This window comes from Phascolarctos cinereus, unplaced genomic scaffold (assembly GCF_003287225.1).
Source record: "Phascolarctos cinereus isolate Bilbo 61053 unplaced genomic scaffold, phaCin_HiC Scaffold_4;HRSCAF=312, whole genome shotgun sequence".
Classification (NCBI taxonomy): Eukaryota; Metazoa; Chordata; class Mammalia; order Diprotodontia; family Phascolarctidae; genus Phascolarctos; species Phascolarctos cinereus.
Window position 1 is genome coordinate 414,017,953 of NW_027555847.1, and position 22,029 is coordinate 414,039,981.

General features: G+C 34.2%; 1 protein-coding gene across 3 annotated transcripts in view; it reads right to left on the bottom strand.

The window, feature by feature from the left end:
* The window catches only part of DNAH5 (dynein axonemal heavy chain 5), a 383,566-nt gene that overhangs the window by 89,413 nt on the left and 272,124 nt on the right, over positions 1-22,029 (bottom strand). For all 3 annotated transcript variants that reach the window (XM_021008643.2, XM_021008644.2, XM_021008641.2), the window contains exons 57-65: positions 20,941-21,055; positions 20,417-20,593; positions 16,606-16,809; positions 14,123-14,302; positions 10,702-10,839; positions 7,473-7,608; positions 6,073-6,389; positions 5,084-5,239; positions 2,178-2,360 (exon numbers count right to left, since the gene is read on the bottom strand). In XM_021008643.2, coding sequence (XP_020864302.1) covers positions 2,178-2,360; positions 5,084-5,239; positions 6,073-6,389; positions 7,473-7,608; positions 10,702-10,839; positions 14,123-14,302; positions 16,606-16,809; positions 20,417-20,593; positions 20,941-21,055 — 1,606 coding nt within the window. The remainder of the gene's footprint in view (positions 1-2,177; positions 2,361-5,083; positions 5,240-6,072; positions 6,390-7,472; positions 7,609-10,701; positions 10,840-14,122; positions 14,303-16,605; positions 16,810-20,416; positions 20,594-20,940; positions 21,056-22,029) is intronic.

The following is a 22,029-nucleotide window of genomic DNA, read 5'->3' on the forward strand; positions in this document are numbered from 1 at the left end:
AGCAAAGCCAACTTGAGATAAAATTTTCCCTATATAAGCTAGTGTCTAAGATATTGATTATATAGGGATTTCATCATGACTAGAATACCTGGAAGAAGTTGGGAGGAGGTAGGGATACTAGGTTACAGTGCTCTGTGACAATGAAAATGGAAAGCTGTGTGTTTATAGCACACAGAATTTATTACACAACTTAAGGCATGGCTCATTTCCAGTATCAAGCACTTATATCAGCAGCTCATAATCAGAAACTTCCCATATACCACACCCAATAGGCATCCAAGTGCCTTGGAAATACCTATTCTATTCAACGAATATTTGTTAATTTTCTGTTTTGGCCTATATTTTCAACAAGGAAGAATACAGATATTTAGGATAAGAACGCAAAGTCACATAGTCTATTTCTTCAAGAAGTTTTTTTAATAATCTAATAAGGGAATATAATAAATAAAAGTAAAATATTCATACAAATTGTTTTAAGAAATTTGAGGAATCAGGAAAGAGGAAAAAGATGTTACATTTGTAAAGTATATGAAATTGGGCTAAGAGGGTATCCGAGTCCCAAATCTCATCTCCTTCCCTCCCCTCCCCTTTCCTCTCCTCTTCTTTCCTCTCCTCCTGTTACCTGAGGGAGTTCTGTCCAAAGGAAGGTAATTTTGATGGCTACAACTTACCTACTTAACTTGGGGTTTACTGGCTAGATTTGTTTCTCAAAGACCATGCCTTAAACCCAATTCACTCTCCTTCTCATTGATTGGACAACAATAGGCCCCTGCCCAAGAACCACTTAATGGTTATTTATTGGCCCTTCTGGCTAAGAGTGAAAGTAAATAGTAACTGTTTCTCTTTGGACCAGCAACCCTGAGGGTCTTCACCTCCCTGTTAGATTTTTTTTTTTTATTAAATGGGCCATCCCTTGACTCACTTCTTAAAGAGGTCTATTCACTAATGAGCATTGCCTCACTGAAAGTGAGAATTTGAAAAGACCTTAGTTTAAAAAGGCCAAGTTCTTCCACTGCATCTGGGGTCATTTCCAGTTGTCTTGATAGATATCTGGCCACTGGATGCAGATGGCTCCAGAGGAGAAAGTGAGGCTAGTGACTTTGCGCAGCCCTCCCTCACTCAAATCAAATTCAATTTCAAGTCATGTCATCATCTCTCTGATGTCATGGTCCTCTTTGAGAATGAAGGACAAGCCACATCTAGAAAGATAGACTGGAGCCAAGCTATTAAGGGCCTTCAAAACAAAATTAATGAATTAATATTTTATCATTTAAGCAATGAGGAAAAACTGGAGATTTATGAGTAAAGGAAAAACATTTTTTTTGCCCTAGAGATTTTTGTAAGCTGTGAAAAGTGTGCAATGGAAAAGAAAGAGAGGCAAAGAGACTACTTAAGAAATTATTATGGTAGTCCAAGAATTGATGAGGGCCTGAATTAAATAGCATTTTCCACAGAATGAAGAGAATGGATGTCCCAGATATAACCAAAATGGAATGAACAGTGTTTGCTAAGTGATTTGACGGGGGAAGTGAGGAACACAGAAGAGTTAAATATGACTCCAAACTTTAGAAAGTGAGAATTAGGATAGTAGATACTATCAACATATAGAAGTTTTGGTATGGAATGGATCTGGGGAAAGGGAGGAAGGAAAATGAGTTCAGTGTTGCTGGTTACATAGTATGTCAAGTTGGAAGTGCTGGCCGGACATTGAGGTAAAAAATAGCCAACAATGAAGGTGAAAATATGGGACCATTTGCCATCTGAATGAAAAGAGATGTTTTGATAATTCAGTTGACATTTAGCAAAACATTTTCATAAGAAAAATATAAGGGTAATTTAGTCACAGATTTTATGACTATAAAAGTAAACTGGAGAAAACTTACAACAGAGCAAAATCTTTGGAAAGAAAAAAATGGACTATAGTAATGATAATGACAATTTTTTAAATAGTCTTCTTGTTTCATTTATATACATATGTATATATGAGATATATAGAAAAACTGAAAAATTTTAGTAAAGTAAGGGGAATTACTTTAGAAACTACAAAGGAAATAACATATAAGTGTTCAAGTGAGAGGAAATTACAAAAATAAAGCTTACTGTAAATTATAGATCACTTTTTATCACTGCAAGATTCTGGGTGAGGAATATGCTGAGGAGACATTTTTTCCACCTACTTGTTTCTCTGTGAGAATGACTCTTCCAAGTAACTGATCTTCCAAGCCTTTCATAGTTACAGTAAAGTCAATGATGGAAGTTCGAGCACTGATTTCAGGTGTATAGGCAGGATTAGGCAGTTTTGTAGTGATGTATAGTCTGAAGCCATCCATTACATCCACTTCTTTGTCACCAACTTTTACCTTATGAGAGCCAAGTTAGAAAGAAAAGTAACATAGAGATAAGCTTAAAAATACTTGGAAAGAAATGCATAAGATACAATAATAGATGTAGAGAGGTAAATGGAAAGAGAGCTAGACTTGGAATCAGGAACACCTGCATTCAAATGGTGCCTCAGACTCGTAGTAGCTGGGTGACTATGGTCAAGCCACGTAGCTTTTAGTGTCTACAGACAATAAGTTATAGACAAGCTGCTAACCTATATCAGCAAAGAGAGTTTCCATACTAGAAGCATGAAAATGAAATCATAGGTCCTTACCCTCAACAGTATAAACACACAGTTATTATGTGTAACTATTGAATGTATACACAAATGCCATAGCTCTAAAAGCCTCCATAAGTCACCAGAGATCCAATATTTATCAAGTTATTGAATAACTAAGCAACTTGTTTTTATATAGAATAACACCAGTAAATAATGGGACCTCATAATAAAAATAATACATAGAAACCATCCATCTATTGCCCAAATGAGTGTTAGGTCGATTAGCTGATGAGTATGAGGAAGTACTGATGGATAATCATTGAGAACTTTGAAAAGAGACTGCCCACCAATTATAACTCTGCTTTCTAAGCCAAATGATGCCTCTGAGAATAAAATTTCTAGTGAACAAACACTACATACAGAAAGCCAACAACTCTACCTAGACCTGAGGTAGACACCAATGCAGACAAATTGGGAAGGTTGGATCCACAGACAGTACATTTCCTACTTAATACTTCATATGCAGTGATCCATAGGGAAAAGATAATAATCTATGAAACTCAAAGATGATGATAGCTTCTATCATCAAGTTCTGAGATGTACATGGAAATGATATATAACATACACAAAAATTAATGTAACTGTTCAACTTCTGACTAGGATAATTACAAGGTTTAGAAGAAACAGGAAATGTAGTTACTTGTGCATTTAGAAATAGTTCCCAATAAATTATATGCTATTTTTTTTTCTTTATTTTTATGTGCAGTGTTATACATATGCTGTCATTATATTAAACTATCATTATTATCATTATTATTGTCATTAATGTTACCTTTTCTTTTTATGTACCATTGTAATATGCACATGTATTATATTGTATATGCACGTATACGCACATACATGAAGTAGTGAAGTAGTGTGAAGTAGTACTTTGTATTTGGGCCATGTATATTTGTGACATGTATATAATGCAGATTTGAAATACCATGAATTATTTTTGAAGTAATTGAAAATTGTTTGGACATGGAGAGAAGAGCAACACAAGCTCCAAAAGCCTCTCCCACAGAAAACATGAATATTATTGTTTTATATATGAGTGAATTTAATTTAGAGAGATCAGATGTTCAACTGTAATTCCAGAGTTAACTATGATGGCTGGAGAAAAACTGAAAAGAGAAAAAAATAAAAGAACTTCTTTGCTGAAAGAACTGGCTTACCTTTTATCTTGCAAAGAAACATCATAATAAGAATTCTTGAAAAGATATTTTAATTAGAATCCTGAGAAATCTGAATGGTCAGTCTGTATTTTCAGAAATGATGAGGTCAGCTACAGCAATGACAGTTTGAAATGAATCTGACTGTCTTCATTCTCACAGCCAATGTATTGTAAATAATTGTTTTATTGTTTGTAACACTCTTAATAAATTATATAGACAATAACATTGATATTTATATAAGCCTAGGCAATCTAGGAGTTTGATATAGGGAAAGAGATGAGAAAAAAAGCTTATGATAAAATAGGTTTCACTGGTTCATTTATTTTATATATATGTATATATATATATATATATATATATATATATATATATATATATATTTAGTATATATAATCAAGAGCAGGGCGTCAGAGCAAATGGATTAATTGACAGAATCATGAGGCAATATCTGAAAACACTTCTTGATTGAATTAGAATCTAGGGTAACAAATAAGAGAGTGGGGCAGGAGCAGAATAATATGGGGGGAACCAGGCTAAACATGAGAGCCATTGATTGAAAAATTCTACTCTGTGTATGTGCATGTGTGTGTGCATGTATACACACCTCTATATAAAGCAATAACATATGTGTACATGCATGTTATATATGTTTTTCAGTCCTCCCCAAAAATTAGATACAAAGGCATACATACAGATTCATGAATGTTTTATAACTGAGGCAACAGGGACTTTTTCCACACAAACTTCTAAGCAATTAGACTTCAAACCATATAGTCACAGAAAATAGGTTAGAAATGATTGTCCAACTTCTATCTTTACCTAAGAGCAAAGTAAGGCCTAGAGAAGCAAAATGGTTTGCTCCACACCTCCTCAGGCTTCTTGTTCATAAAAGAAAATTTTTAATTTTATTAGGCAATTTTGTTAGTAGCAAGTACATATAACAATACAAAAATTTTAAGAGATTAAGATTATTGCTACAATTTATTTTTTAAATCACAGCTCACAATGCCAGAAAAGGAAAAAAAAACATTTCTGTCAAGTTTAAAAGTTATGGTATAACATAGATATATAAACATTTATATAAACCAGATACTATATATATACACACACACACACACACACACACACACACAGATACACATATATACACATGCACATGCGGTGTATCTTTTTACACACAAATATTCATGTGTGTGTGGCTGTATTTATATAAATCTCTTTTTGTTTATGTTCATTTATATTGTTAATAATTGGTATGGCCTACCTTAAATGTTGAACCAGTTTTAATGAAATTTCTTTCTAAAACATTATCTAGTGCTGGGTCCAGCTCCTCCCCAATATCTTCAATCAGCAGTGGTCTCCCAAGAGAAAGGCTATCCTCCAGATGATTTCGGAAATACTTGTGATTCAGAGATGTGATCTGGGAATGTAAACGCAACATAATTCTTTATAATTTTTAGAATAATTCAGCTAAAGAAGTCACAAACATCTATTTCTGAAATCATACAAAGATACTATTATAGACCTGTAATAGACTATCATATTACTAATCTGATACAAGTATAGCTCACATATTTTTGCCAAAATCTTTGTTAAAATCTGAGTGTAGTTTATCATTATCATTATTTTTCAATATGGCTCTATTTTTTTCTCATTTTAGGAGTATAGCCTATATCAAGGTTGGTCTATATTTGGATCAATATGAAAATTCTTGTCAACTATTAAAAAACTAGGGCTTTCATTTCAAAATATTATCTGTAATACTGACTTGGTAAGACCAAACTCTCAATCTTCCTGATTGTTTCCGTGATCATTATCCTATTTCCAATTATCAGGAAGCTCTTCATTGCCTTTCCCTCTCCCATGACACCACTTTCCCCCCACTGCAATCACTTTTTTATAATACATTAGAAATGACTATGTGTTTTTGTTTCTTTGTGTGTCTGGGCTTAAATGCTATGCAGTTACTATAATGAAATATGTCATGCTCCAATTATCAAGAAGAGTCATAGTTCCCAATTCACTCTCTATTAAAAATGGTATTAATACAGACCAACTAGAAGAATACAAGAATAAAATCAATTTCCAAGTTTTATACACTAATCCTTAAGATGTCCATCTGCTACCTTTTTTCTGTGGAGATAGAGCCAATATCTCTAAAAATTTTAAATCATTCTGCTCTGTGGTTCAGGATAAATTTTTGGCAGCAAAATAAAATGTCTGGTAGCATAACTATGTGTATGCACAAATTACCTGGAGTTCATTTTTGCTTTCTTTATTTTTAATCCAAATCTTGCCTTGGGTCTGTGGATCAATTAACAAAGGATAACGAGATGCTTTTGTGACAATAATTCCATTCTGTACGGATAGGTCATCATTTGGCAGCCCTTGGAGGTTCCACTCACTAATGGTTGGAGCATCAATCAACATCTCACTGAGGTTTAGATTGTGGCCAAATGGAATTTTCCGGTTTTTCATTTCCCTTTGCCAATCATTTAACAACAGATTGCGGAATTCTTGGTTAAATGGACCAGAATAAGATAGAAAAGCTGTAGCCAGCAATACATCCCCTAAAACAGACCATAGAGCAAAACAAAAACATTTTGTCACCTTAATACCATGCACAAAATTCTAAGCAAGAGAGACCAGAATTATCCATTCTTCTCATGCAAATTCCACAAATCAAAGGGCAACGGACACTCAATATATAATGTGTAAAAGATGAATTACTTGGCTCAATGTTATCAGGACTATCCTACAGTCCTTAGTGCTAGGTTATTTATCCTTAGTGTCTAGCTCATTTAGGATTTTTCTTAAATTATGTAATTATTCTAGAGTTGGATGGGGTAATATTTTAATTCAGAAGACAAAAATAGAATTGAAAATAATTTTATTTAATATGTCTATATACTCCTTAAATAACCTGGTAATCAATGGTGGAAAAATTTGCTCCAACATGTCAGAGGAAATGTCAAACTAACATGCATAACACTAAAATGAAAAGATTACAGGAAAAAAATGAAAGATCCAACACTGAATCTTTGTTAAGGTTAAATGCCTAGTTTAGCCATCATCATCATCATGCTTCATATCTATAAGATCACATGATTTTAGAGTTTGAAGAAATTTCAAACTTCAAAGAGATCAGCTTTCCTTAATTTATGTGAGAGGAAACTGAGTCCCAGAAAGGAAAAGTGATTTGCTCAAGGTCAGTAAAATTTGGATTCTAACCCAGAGTTCCCCACTCCAAAGTCAGTATAGTTTCATATCTTACTATATCAAGATAGAATCATAGGATTAATCATTGATAAGGGACCTCAAAGGTCATCTAATTAAGTCCCACCTAAAGTACCCCTGTCTAGAAGATGTACAAGTGGCCATTCAGTTTCTCTTTGAAGACCTCCAGTAATAGGAAAAAAAAACTTACTAGTATTAGTTTATAAAGCTATTAATTCACAAATTTAGATTACAAAAGTCATTTATAAAATTATACTGACTGGAGCAGCTAGGTGGTGAAGTGAGCACTGGCTCTGGAGTCAGGAGGACCTGAGTTCAAATCTGGCCTCAGGCACTTGACACTTACTAGCTGTTTGACCTTGGACAAGTCACTTAACCCCATTGCCTAGCCAAAAAAAAGATAAAATTATACTGACCAATAAGCCTTTTGATTTGTGCAGCAAACTCTTTACTCTGCTGTGTCCATCTTTCTTTTTCACCTGCCAATCCACTTATCAATGTGGAAGCTGTCTGCATTTTGTGTCTGCAACGTTCTGCATCTTCAAGTAATGTCTACAAGAGATCAAAATCAAGAGGAAAGTATGTTTTTTAAAAAAGACATCATTGATACATATTTTTAAGCCAGAGGCTGTTAACCAGGTTATTACATAGGAAGAATAAAATGAAATATCTCTGGTATTTGCTTTCACTTTAAAGAGCTTAAGACCATGATGTCTTGCCTCTTCCTAAGTTCTATGCCTATAACATTTTTAGCTGATACCATGTAGATAGTGGTGTCTTGGGATATGACATCATAGGATGCCCCTGAATGAATAATAAATATAGCAGAAATGTAATTCATAATTCAATCACATGCTTTCCATGCTAAAAATATAACTCATTAAAGTAGTAACATAAGTGCTTAAAAATCTCAGTTTAAAAACACTGCAAACATTTGTTAGAAAAAGTACTTTTCTCTCTGTGTGTGAGTGTATGTATGTCTGCGTCAAATCTTAAGGGTGTTAACAAATTTAAAGAAAAATAAATTATCAATAAAATGACATGAAAAAGAAACATAATATACTTATGCAAAGCAATGAAAAAGAAATGAAATTGAATAATAATAGCTATCACATTAAGGATTGGGAAATATTTCAAAGGAAGTTACAGAAAAATAGTCATTATTATTTGCAGATTTATTGATATTTCCATCGTAAATAGTTTTCAGTATAATAAGGTTAAAAATTACATAAAGTGCTTACTATGTTACATTGTGTACATGGAAATACAAAGAAAGGCAAAAAGACAGTCTCAGGGAGCTCACAATCTAATTGGGGAAATAATAAGCCAAAACATTTGTGCAACTATGTACAAACAAGATAGACAGACAGACAGAAAGACAAAAATAGGCAGATATAGATGTAGAACAAATTGGAGATAATTAATACATAGGAGGCACTAGAATTAAGAGGAATCAGGGGAAAACTTCTCATATTCCTGGATTTTAGTTGGGACTTGAAAGAAACCAGGGAACCAGGAGACATAGATAAGCAAGAAGAGAATTCCAGGAATGGAAGTTGGTCTTTGAAAATGACCAGAGTTGAGAGATGAAGTGTCTTATGTGAGGAACAAGGCCAGTGTCATAGGATCATAGATGAGAGTAAGGTGTAAGAAGACTGGAAAAGTAGGCAGGGGCCAAGTTATGAAGGGCTTTAAAAGCAAAACAGGATTCCACATTTTTCCTGGAAATGATAGAGCACCATTGGAGTTTACCAAGTGGAACAATGAAGATCACATGGTCAGACCTGCATCTTAGGAAGATCACTTTGACAACTGAGTGAGTACAGAATCTACAGGAAGGAGGAGAGGTTTATGGCATGGAGACAAACTAACAGACTGAGAATAGTCTAGCTATGAGGTGATCAAGGCCTGTGCCAGGGGGATGGCAGTGTCAGAGAAGAGAAGAAATATATGAAACATGAGAAAGAAATTGTACAAAGCAGGGTGTAAAGGAGGATGGTACCTATTGTTAAGTTGGAAGTGAGTTTGTGACTATTCAGGAGAATGAAAAATGATGAAAATGTGGATTCCTTCCAGGAGAAATGAAGCTGATACTATTAGGACCCAAGCTCTATGCCAGCCCAGAGGACTATGCCCTCTTCCCCCTCCTCTTTTCCAGACTGTTCAGAGTTGGGAAGTCAAGGAGGTAAAACTATGGCAGACAGGAGGGTTGCTTTGTTTTGTTTGTATTTCATGAATACTGCCAGAACCTGATGATTATGATATGGCAAATTAAAAGACCTCACGGAGGGTTATGCAGTCCTCATTTGGTTTTATGAATGACCCAAAAGCAAAGAAGGAAAGACCATGCATGGGAAGGTGGTCAACAGTGTCAAAATCCACACTAAAGATGAGGATCATAGATTTAAAGCAGAAAAGGCCTTAGAGGACAAATAGTCCAACCCCCTATATTACAGATTATGTAGTAGAGGCTATGTGACTTGCCAAAGATTAAAAGCATGAGAAAAGACAATCAGTTTAAATCAAAAGGCAGAGTTGGTTATCTTTGCTCCATTACAAGACATTGAGAGGTAAGTTTGGGAAAGATGAGATTTGATAAGTAGAGGCAATGATGGTAGAGAGATTTTTCCCCCTAGGAATTTGGAAGTGAAAAAGAGGGGAGCTACAAGATGATGCCTCAAAGAAATGGTAGTGTCATGTGAAGATTTTTAAGATTAAGGAAGACTGAGGCATCATTCTAAGAAGTAGTGAAGGAGCCCATAAATGAGATCCCTTTCAATTAGGAAAATTATATTCTGGTAACAGTACTTCAAAATTACTAACCACAGTCTCCTTTGAAACTTACCTTTGGTGTAAAATTCACTTTAAAAAAACATTATGGAAACATTAAACATTTGAATTGTTTAATTGTTCATTGAAACATTTGAAAAAAATACAAATGCATGCGGAAGAGATCAGAAGGAAGTTCAGAAAGAGACATAGATCAGCAGGACAATTTTGATACTACTTTTTAAAATATGTATATCAAGCTATATATGATAGATTCAAAGTTTCATATATAATTTTCTGTTATTTGTATATGGAAATGAATCATTTTCTAGTTTGAAATTTTAAAAAAGTTGCTTATTTGCATGCTAAAGATAGTCTTCATTATTCATTACCTATTTTTATTTTCTCAACTTTCTGACCAAATTACCCTGTTTGCTATTTGTTTTATATAACTATCTATCTCCTACCTCCCTGCTTTTGCTGCTTTGGAACTGGTAAATTTAAACAAGGAACGACTACTTAACTAGTAGAGCAATTTTGTGTACCCTATCATCACCCAGGTACTTCTTAAAGGGAAAGCTTCCCCTCCCTCATTTTTTAACTGTTACCATTTAAAAAAATGAACAGAATGATTTGCAAAATTGGACATTGTTTTCTCTATACCTGGAACTAATTTGCATAGCTATTAGAGTTACACTTATATTAAATACACTGAAAATTCAGCCTAGGTTGACTCGGAATGAAATTTCTTATTCTGTGTATTCATCTGAATGAATCATGCCTTAGGCCTCGTGTTTAGTGAAAGCAAAAAAAAAGGCACAAACTGTTTAATGTGACCCTATAACTGACAAGCTCCATCTACTTTCAGGTAATTACCTGTTTTTCTGTCATGGCCTTCTCATACTCTTCCTGTACAACATCCAGTTCAGCTTGTTTGTCATCTAGCTCAGCCTGAGCTTTCTGCAGATCTTGCATTGCGGTGACATAGCGGTTCTCCTGCACCACCAAATTAGCCTGGGGAGCAGATACAGCATGAACTAATTGACAGGGATGCTTGAATACTAGAAAATTTGATTGAAACCTGAATGCCATACATAGATATTCCTCTTCTACTGTGCATGAAATCATTTGGCATTGATTCAGATGTAGGTTCAACTCTAAGATATATCCAATAATGAAATGTTTCTATCTAAGGGAAACATGTTTTAAGTGGATAGGATATTTTATTTGGAATCTATCTTAGGGAGAATGAATGTAGAACCATCCGATGAGGCTGACGTAATAGGAGTGGTCTTTATAGACAACAAGTTTTTTGTTCATTCGTTTGTTTGTTCGTTTGTTTTGTTTTGCTTTGCTTTGTTTTCAGACTACTATTATGAAGCAGGGTGATGTACAGTATCAACCATGATACATAAAGACCTACAAGCCTCCCAGGATGACAGCTCTAGACACCTGTTAAGATTTGAGCTTCCACCCATCTAGGCAGATGCAGACTGAGTCTTCAACATTGCAGCTAAGTGGGCTCCCTTGCTTACCATTCCGTTTATAAGATTATCTCCTAACTCTATTATGTACAGGCTGTGTCCTTTACTTAGACTGTTCTCCCACCTCATCTCTGACTCCCAGAATCCCTAGCTCTCTTCATATCTCTGCTCAGTTGTTATTTCCTACCTGGTAGCCTTTACAGATATTGCCTTCTCAATTTGTTAGTGGTCCCCTGACCAAAAGCACAAAATTACTTTGTATTTACTCTTGTTTCTTTGTTATCTATATCCAGTAGAAGCTTCCTGAGGACAGGGAATGTTTAATTTCTGCCTTTGTATTTCCAAAGTGTAGCAGAGTAGCTGGTACACAGCATGTGCTTAATAAATGCTTTTCGAATTGACTGAGCAATTTCAAAGAATATGGTTAATTAAAGAGAGCATGATTAGAAAAATCAAGGAACGTATTACTGTTAGCCAACAGGTCGAGTGTGAAAATTATTCCATAAATTTGGAAACTACTTTCAAACATGACTAATTTTTATTTTTAAATCTTTCATCAGTTCATATTGCTTTCCTTCTTCATTCTTGAAAGTAGTTATTTTAGGGGATGGAAGGCTGTTAGCACTTCCTCAGAGCTCTATTCTCTTCTCTTATATTAGAGAAAAGGTTAACTATCTTGAATCTTTGGTCTTGAATTCATTTGGAAAAAAAGGAACTTTAAAGATGAAGTCATAGCCAGATGACAAGTTTGAAACAAGATACAGCAAAAAGTGTATATGTATGTGTGCATGTATGTATGTGTATATACACATACAAAATATTTTATATATACCTATAGAATGTTTATATTATATATTATATACATTTATATATAAAATATTATACACACACATACAAACATACATTTTTTTAAAAAGAAACTGGCTGATGGAACATTTTGGATCCTGTCCCTCATAAGCTCCTAACTGCTCCAGTGGCTTAGATAAGTACGTGAAGTTAAGCTATTTATGCCAGGGAGCTTACTATAGTAAATCACTAATATAAAATAAAACTATTGTAGAATGAAGGATCTCCTTGTATTGTAAATATTTTCTCACAGTTTATCCAGGAAAATATTAATTCCTGAGAGTTCTAAGCCAGCCTCATCTACATGAGGAAAGGATAGCTTTGTTGTTTAGAGGCTGTGGTTGTACTATATACAATATCGTCCTTAATGGTTTCTCTTAGCAGGCATTTTTAGTATTTATAGAGACAGGTAAAATCCATTTATAGTAAATTCTTGTACATATTGTATTGAATTTGTATTTAAATGTATACAAAGGTAGAAATTGCATTCCCATGATGCTTCACAGACAATACATACTCTGTAATTGATTAGAAAGTAAAAGAAGCACATTGAGCTTTTATCCTAGAATGCATGTGTATGTATAAATACACAAATATACATACTACATACATTTTTCTATGATAGCGTGTTTTGACAATGTTGTTTGGGAATTTAACTTAGTTTGGGGATTTTTTTTAAGTTTGAGGATGATTTGCCTTGTGTGTTGAAAAAATAAATAATGACTTATGTTGTACAATTCTGAGGTATGAAGGAAGATCCTTTTGCCCAAAATACACCTCCCTCTTCTATTTTCTAATATTGGCCATCTCTTTAAAAGAAGATAAAGCCTTGCTTAATATTCCCAGTTGCAGAGACACATGGAAGAGGTAACCAAGTAATCTATCATTAAACATGTATTAAGGACTTACTGTTTGTCAGGCCCCTGTGAAGGGGATTCAAAGACAAATCTCCACCTAGATGCTAGAGATTCAAAGACAAAAGGGAAAAGGTCTCTGCCTTGGAAAAATTTTCATTCTATTGGACAAATATATATCTATATTTACACACACACACACGTGTATATATATATATATATATATATGTATATATATATATATGTATATATATATATATGTATATATATATATATATATATATATGTGTGTGTGTGTGTATATATATATATATATATATATATGATTTGTGTGTGTGTGTGTGTATGTAAGTCCAGATATACCCAAAATCAATAACTGGAATAATACCAATAAGTCCTCGTGAAGGATATGAGCACATAGCTAAGCCCTTCCTGGGATCTTGGAGTTCCATGAGTAAAGACAAAGAGGGAAAGCATTCAGGGAAAATTTCCAAGTGCTAAGGACTAGCTTTCTTATTATTGTTGTTGTTTCCACTATAAAAGGCATTATGCTCTCTACTAGGCATAATGTCTTTCAGGGTCCTTCTCATTATGACTCTGATTTTTTCCTATAACTTCCTTTCCTATTTAAGATATAGTGAAGCTCTTCCCTTGGTATTCATGCCCTGGACCAGATCTGGCAGGGTATGTTTTCAAGATCACAGTGATCATCTGTCTTGAAGCAGACTGGTCTCTTGGAGTTCTCCAGTTAGCTACCTTACAACATAACTAACTCTGATCTTAGCACAGGCTAAGACAATGACCTTTTGCAAAATGCTTTATGGGTACTGTATGATATAGCTTAGTTTTGAATTGGCTTCTATGGATATTCTATGGAATTAATCTTCATGCTAGAGTTATTGCTTAAAAGCTTACAGGTCTCTGAATGACAATAGTAGTCTAAGAAGTAAGCTAAACTGTCTGCCTTCTCCCTTTTTGCCCCAGGCTTTCCCTACAGAATTGCATGGAATTGTATGGTTAATTCCTAATTTATCTGCCTATTACCATTGTAGGGAATTAAACTTGAGATGTTTTTCCATGAATGTTTTCCACAATTCTACAAAGGAGACTTACCTTCAAGGGCAATACTTCCTTATTTGTAGAAAAAAAAGAGACCATGGCTTTGGTCCATGAGCAGAGACCAGCCACATTGCCACACACCCTTTTTGCAGTTTCTATATTGTAGTCTGACATTTCAAAATAAGGAACCAAAAACTCCACCACTTCTTCATTGATTGTGTCTTTAGGGAATTGCTAGGGAAGAAAAAGGTGAAACAAACTTGAAACAACTTAAAATATTTCTTTTTCTAGAAATTACCGTGCTAACATTTAACTTTGATTCAATTCAAAATTATGGAATGATTCTCATCATAACACTGGGTGATCCACTACCTTGAAAATTTCTCAAAACTATTAGCTATGACAACTAAAAATTGTGGTGGAATGATGGAACCAAAATCAATAATTATTAAGAGTGTGCCTTGCTGGGTGTGGTGACACTTATCTATAATCTCTGCCATCAGAGAAAATCTCTTGGGCTCAGGTGTTCTAAAATACTGCAGGGATCAAAGGCAATTAGGTGTCTGCTCTAAGTCTGGCACCTGTATGGTGAACACCAAGAATGCAGAGCCTCCAGGTTACCTAAGGAAGAGTAAGTCAGCCCTGGTCAGAAATGGTACAGATTAAAATTTCCATGGTATCAGCAGTGAACTGGGACATGAGTCACTGCTTAATTTCAATTCTCAGAAATTAGAGAGAGCAAGTCTCAAAAAAAAAATGTGCCTTGACTTCAGTTGGTAGAAGATTCTAACAGAGAACTCATTTTAATGAGTCTATGAGGAGAGCTGTGACAAGTTATAAATATTAATACAGTTCATAGAATTTCAAAGAAATAAAAATTCCATGCAATGATTCATTAGATCAAAGGGGCGTAGAATTAGATCTGGAAGGAAATTTAGAAGCCACTGGTTCCAATCCCTTTATTTTGCAGATGGGGAAACAGAGGCACAGAGAGATTAAGTGAATTGTGTAGGATCACCCAGATAATAAGTATCTGAGATACAATTTGAACTCAGATTATCCTGAATTCAAGTACAGAATTCTACCACCAAACTGACTTTTATGTGAGTTGAAAATCTATGATGATAACAAATTCAGTTCCTGAGAACTTATCTCATATTGTTTAGTAGCAATGTTATATGAGGTAAAAAAAAAAAATGAAAACAGACACATGTTCAAACATAATTCCACCTTAGTCAATCTGAAATGGAAAAGTGAAATAACTGGGACTAAGGACTAAGGATAGACTGAAAAAAAAATCTTGATATTCTCACAAATACAGAACTAAAATATTCGGTGGCAAAAATGGAAGTGCAAAGAGGGGAAGGATTGGGAGGTGGTAATAGAAATGGGTAGATCTGATTTCATGTTTTAAAAGTGTCATCAATGAATATTTAAATGATTCTTATTCATTTTAAAACAGGGCAGAGGAAGATTTTCAAAGTAGAAACACTTCTAAATAACGTGTCTTGCTTCAAAAAAAGAGAGAGGTGCTGTATTTGAAAAGGCAAAGTTTATTTCTTCTTTATTCCCATAGGTTACCATCTAATAGAACCTCACATATGCATGTGAGGCCCTTTTGGAAAACAGGCAGATAAATGTAGGATCAAAGCAGAGATAGTGCTATTAAGGAGTCTTAATGGGAGGTACTGAACCCATTGTAAGGAGAGGGGAACCTCTAGGAGATTCTTCTCTTGGGAAAACAGTGGCAGGATCCACAACAGAATGGGAATTCATCAAGGAGTCATGGCAAAAGAAAAACCAGAGTGGGTTGGCACTGTGGTTGGAAATATGGATGATCAGCATTTTCATATTCCTCAGATCATTCTCATTTTCAATCAACCTAAACAAAGGAAACTCTAGATTATAAAACATCTCCTAATAACAAAAATGTTGCTTAAATGTGTTTCAAAAAAGAAAAGCACTGTTCTACTTTCAAAATCTCTGAAAGAATAAAAATGTCATGAAAAACTCTCAGTTTTTGAAATATCAGAATTCAGTCATCTATTCGTACAGGCTTTTAATTAGCTTTCTTCTTGTAGGTTAAAAAATAAAAGATAAGACATAGAGCCTCTAACCTAATTTTCTAGTGTTAGAATATAATTGAGGATGAAAATTAAAAAGCAACCAAAATTAAAATAGTATATTTTCATCCAATCTAAAGACTTGAAGTTGTCTTTATTAATTACCAATTTTTCATCTTTCCTTTTATTTTCCCTTCCTGTGAGAGACCAAACTAAAATGACTTCTTGTATCCTGATGGAGAGAAAGGAAAAGAACAAAAAAAAAGTCAATAAATTTCAATGTTAGTAGATTAAGGAAATAAGTACAAATAGTTTTCAAACAGAACAGGAATACTGAATATGGCAGTGTTTCAATTCCCCTGTATCTTAATGAAGAAGAAGACCATCTTGTGATTTTCTAGAAAATGTAACCATTTCCTTACTCTGAAAAAGTCCTCAAATCCTTATTTCAACAATCAACTTCTGAACAACTACCTGCAAATTCTGTAAAAAGTTTCCTGTAGTCATTAATTTTAAGGACTCCTGCCAAGAAGGGATTACACAGCTTTTTTCCAGGTCAATCTTCACTGCATTGACTTTCCTTTGGAATAGCAGCAACACACAGTCCATGATGCGCATGATAAGGTGAGGAGGTCGGCCTAAGGTGCGGACAGTGGCAATATCAGAAGGCTTGATTGTCTAGAAAATTAACAATTCATTAAAAATCAGACTTTGTGGGAGAAAACTTGGTTAATAAACTGAAAAATCTCACTACTGATATTTTAACCATGAAAAGCAATCATTTATTTAAAAACTAGAAGTACCACCATGGGGTCTAGGTCCATACACCTAGCCAAAGAAGCACACTTTTCAGAAAGTTCCAGTGTTTTAATACAAACTGACACATGGTCATAAATGGTGGAAACAGGCTTCCTATAAAACTTTTTGAAACTCTCACCTCAGATAAAGGAATAATGAATGAATGAAATAATAATGAAAATAATGATCCAAATGAAAAAGAATCTCAGCATTCAAGCTGCTTTCAAGGAATTTCAAGGAATTCAAGGAATTCTAAAGACAAAAACATCTACTTACTGTAGGTATCTGTCATGATTTTTATTCATTAGTTATGTAGGTCAAGAATATGTCTCTCTCTCTTAGACAACACAGAACTGTCACAGTGGAATGACAATAGTATATTGCCACAGGGCTGGACAGATTAGATAATTAAAAATGTTTTAGCTAGGAATCAACTTTTCAATGAAGAAAGTTGTGCCATACAAATTTGCCATGCACTTAGAAAAGTTATTTTCCATTTTCTGTAGATTTTTAACTATAAATTAAATTAGCAAATAGATCCCTATAAAATTTTGAGGTAATACCAACTATTCTTTCACTGAATTAAAGAGGCAGCTAGGTGGCACAGTTAATAGAGCACTCGATCTGAAATCAAGAACATTTGAGTTCAAATCCTTCCTCAGACATTTATTGTGTGACCTTGGATAAGTCACTTATCCTCCATCCACTTTAGTCTCCTCATCCATAAAATGGTGATGATAATAAATACCATATACCTCTCAGGGTTTGTGGCAAAGTTAAAATCAGATAACATTGTAAAACATTTTGTAACCCTTAAAGTACTATATAATAAGTGATTAAATGCATTGAATACAGACATTGAACATATGCATTATAATTGGATTATATCTATACTCCCATCTCTCTTGGGTAGATATGTCACACGTAATAACCAAGGGCATATAAAGGGACAAAAGGTTGTGGAGTCAGGGCCAAAATGACAAGGATGCAATTAGCTGGCACAACCATTAGAGAAATAATGGATCAGGGTGGAGAGGGGACAATAGTGGCCAAAAGTGTCTATCTCTGTGCCTGACCCATCCTGACTCTATTCCATTGCTCCACTGACTTTCATAGTCCCACACAGCCCAGGCGATTAGCCAGCTGTACTGAGTAGCCAGAAGTCAGAATGAGAGGCAGAGTAAGTGATAGAAAAGCATACAGGAACACAGAGCCATTGGGAATCAGTCCCAGTGCCCTAACAAACTGGACTCCAATCCCTTAGAAGGTTGTGAGCAGAAAAATGAACGGGAAAAGCTTAAACCATGAATGGAAATGTCAATGGAGAAATATTTGCTAACTCTAAAATTGGGGACGTTTGCTAACTGCTAGTGGAAAAGGCCAACAGGAAAGAGTTTAATTGAATTATAGAATCTGTTTTCTCTTTCAAAGTCCTTAAGAATAAATTCTCCAATGTACTAAAATAATCTCATCTATAGCATAGATTTGTTCTGTGTATAGTTGGTCTTGTCCAGCTGTACATCTGGTTTCTTTAGTGTTATTTTTTATTTCCTCATGTAACTCATTGGATACTGGAACATTAGAGTCCAAATACAATCACTTAGAAATCTTGACAAATCTTTTCTATTTTCTTGTCTGTTTCCTTATCTTCTAGTTTCATCTTTGAATGACATAACTTCTATGGATTTTAGCATCATAGCTCAGAGTAGAAAGAACTATAGAGGTCATCCAGTCCAATCTTTGAATAAGCATTTACTCAACTATATAGTCAGCAGGTGGTCATGGAGGTTTTGCTTGATGATATCACCTGAGGTGGAGTTCAGTTAATCCTCAGCGTAGTCCATTTCATTTTGGTAAAACTGTATTAGGAAGTTTTTCTTTATACTGAGTATAAATTTGCCTCTTCATGATTTTTACCCATTGCTGCCTTTTGGGGTCAGGTACTAGCAAGTCTATTTCCCATTGCACATGATAGCCCTTCAAATATGTGCTGACATAACCCCATGAGATTTTTTTCTTTGGCTAAACATCCTTAGTGCATTTAATAAATCCTTATAGCTCCTGTTCCATGCTGGTTGCCCTCTTCTGCATATTCCCTAAATTGATAAAGTCCCTTCTATAATGTTGTATCCAAAAATGAACATTAGATAATATTGTCCAGTCAAATCTGAGAACTGTGGTACTATCAGATCTCTAATTCTGTTCACTATACATCTCTTAATACAGCCTAAGGTTAAATTAGTTTTTGTGCTTTATGTCATGCAGTTGAATTGAATTGCATTTGAATCACCTGGCTATTTCTCAGATGAATTATTGTCTGGCCATGCCTCTGTCTTATACATATCGAGTTGATCCAATAGCTTTATATTCTTCTTCAGAAATTAAAGATAAAACCTTATAATGATAAAAGCTTATCTCACAACAACCTTTTGATTGGCAAATTTTTTTCTTTTCCCTGTTTTTCAATCTATAGTGATCTGATATTGTTCATCGTCTTTCTCTATCCTCTTTAAGATTTTGTGAATGAGGTTTTATATATAGCATCAATGTTGTTTGTTGCTAATATGTGTATACATGAATACATATATGCATAGAAAACATACACAAATGCACATGTGCCTGTTTGACTATAGCTGTTTGGCAAGGAGATCAAGCTTTCTTGTTGCTGTTGCTGTTGCTGTTGTTGCTTGAAAGGCTGAGCAACTTCTAGGCTCCTTTGGCCCCTCTTTTTACAAATGATTTATATCAGTTAAATTAATGTAGAATATGGTTATAGTCTGAGTTAATATCTACTCTTTTATCTGCTTTCCTTTTTTAAGTATCCATAGGTCAGATTGAAGCTTTTTTAATTGTCACTTATGTCTTCTTATTTTTATTCTTCTAATTTGTAATAAATATTGATATTTTCTGTGAGACATTTATATATGAGTAAAATTTTATTTATTTTGCTGAATCTATTGAATAAAATTTTGCTTCCAGGTATTTATTATTAAAGTGATTACTGCTTTAAAACTTTTTTTTGTATTTTCCTCTTAACATTTGTTTTTCTTGTCCCCCCCAAAAAAAGTTGCTTCATTACTTATATGTAGCCTTCCAATGATTTGTCTTTGATGGCTCAATTTCTCTGAATACAAAATGAAAAGTTTCTTCACCATTAGTTTAGAGATATTTGTGAATTAAATGATAGCATTTCAAAGTAAGAACCCCTTTATTTTGCAAATATGAAAAGTTAGTCCTACAATCCTAAAATGACTTGCAAAGGAAAAAATCATAAATTATTATTAGTAGATTTCTCTTTGCAGAGGAGGGGAGGGAAATTATGATGTTTAATATAATTTCCTTTGGAACTATTCCTAAGAATGAATACTCGGTTTACAGACAGTACATTGGTAAGAACCAGTAAGGAGCTTCTTATTCTCAGGCATTTATTTTATGTCTCATTCTTTATGCCAAATGTTATGAATCATGTCTTATCATGCCGAGTTACCTGTAAAGCCACTTCTGCTTCTTCCAAGGCAGGTTTTGCTGCTTCTAACTTCTCTTCAGCAATTGCTTTGTCTGCTGAAATGCTGTCAACGATTGCCTGGGCTTTGTCCTTCACCTTCTGGACCTCAGCCTTGACCTTCTCAGCAGCTTGTGCTTTCACAGTCACTTCTTTCAGGACCTAACTCAAGGCAGAACAGATAACCATGACAAAAAGAGTCAACGACACATCTGCAAAGGTGCTATTTCACCCTTCCTTTGCTCATTTGTTAAAGCTACCTTCTTGTTCAATTTCTCGTGCCTAAAAAGATTATCCTCATTGAAATGAAAGTATATATATTATTTATCATGTTATAATTATTGATTGCTAAATGTAACAATATGACATGCATAATATGAGGCATAATATATAAGGTATATTAAGATATGTAAGATATAATAAATACCTAATTATATCACAAACTCCTGGAAAACATAAATTAGTAAAATAAAAAAGTTAAAGTAATATATGCTTATCAATGTACTTACTGTATCAGCTTTATCATTAGCAACCTGTAGCTCTTTTTCTTTCACTTCCAGCTCCCTGCTAAGGGCTGCAACTGATTCAGAAGCTTCTTTCAATTTTTCTAATCCAGTATTCATCCTGGAATCACACATGAGAATAAGTAGTATTAGTATTTTGCAGTTAATAACAGCACCTTTACAGTTACTCTTTCTATTGAGCTAAGTTCCATATCTAGACACACACTTAAATGTATATGTATACATATATTATATATATATATATACCTAATATATTTTACCTTCTATAATTTGCCTTAAGTATTATACTTCATATTATAAGGCATACATACACACGTGTATATGCATATGCATTCATATGTTTATACATACATACATATATACATATATAGTATATATGAAGTCCCATGCAGCAAATATATGCATGTATGTGTATTTGTGTGTGTGTGTGTGTATATACATATATATATATATATACACATATATACATATATGCATATATGCAGAGAGAGAGAGTATATCACTTGAAGAAGTAATAACAAGGAGTGTATTCCTCAGGTTTTGTTTAAGAGCTGATGTTATACAACATTATTTTCACCGTGGTGTTCTTAGCATAAGCATACACTATACTTTGCTTGTTCTTTGAGCATGATCACTAATACATCACTTATTCATAGTACTTTCTTTACAGTTCATTTCAAAGTTAACTCTCCTAGGTCTTGTCTTATTTATATTTTCCTTTCACTATCTCCCTTAATACACACACACACACACACACACACACACACACACACACACACACACACACATGGATGTGTGTGTGTGTGTGTGTGTGTGTGTGTGTGTATCCTCTTTTTCCAGCAAGATTCATTTCAACTCATTAAGCATATTTAGGGTTTTACTCTGTGCCAAGCACTTGGAAATACAAAACCAAAAATTCAAGTCTATTATGACGGACACAATGTTCTAACCCTCTGAGCTAACTAAGCATGTGTACTGTAATCGTTTGCTATAGTATGGAGGGAGTAGACAAGAAAAGGTAATGGAGGCCAAATAGCTGGATTGTCAAGATCTATTCTGATATACTATATCATT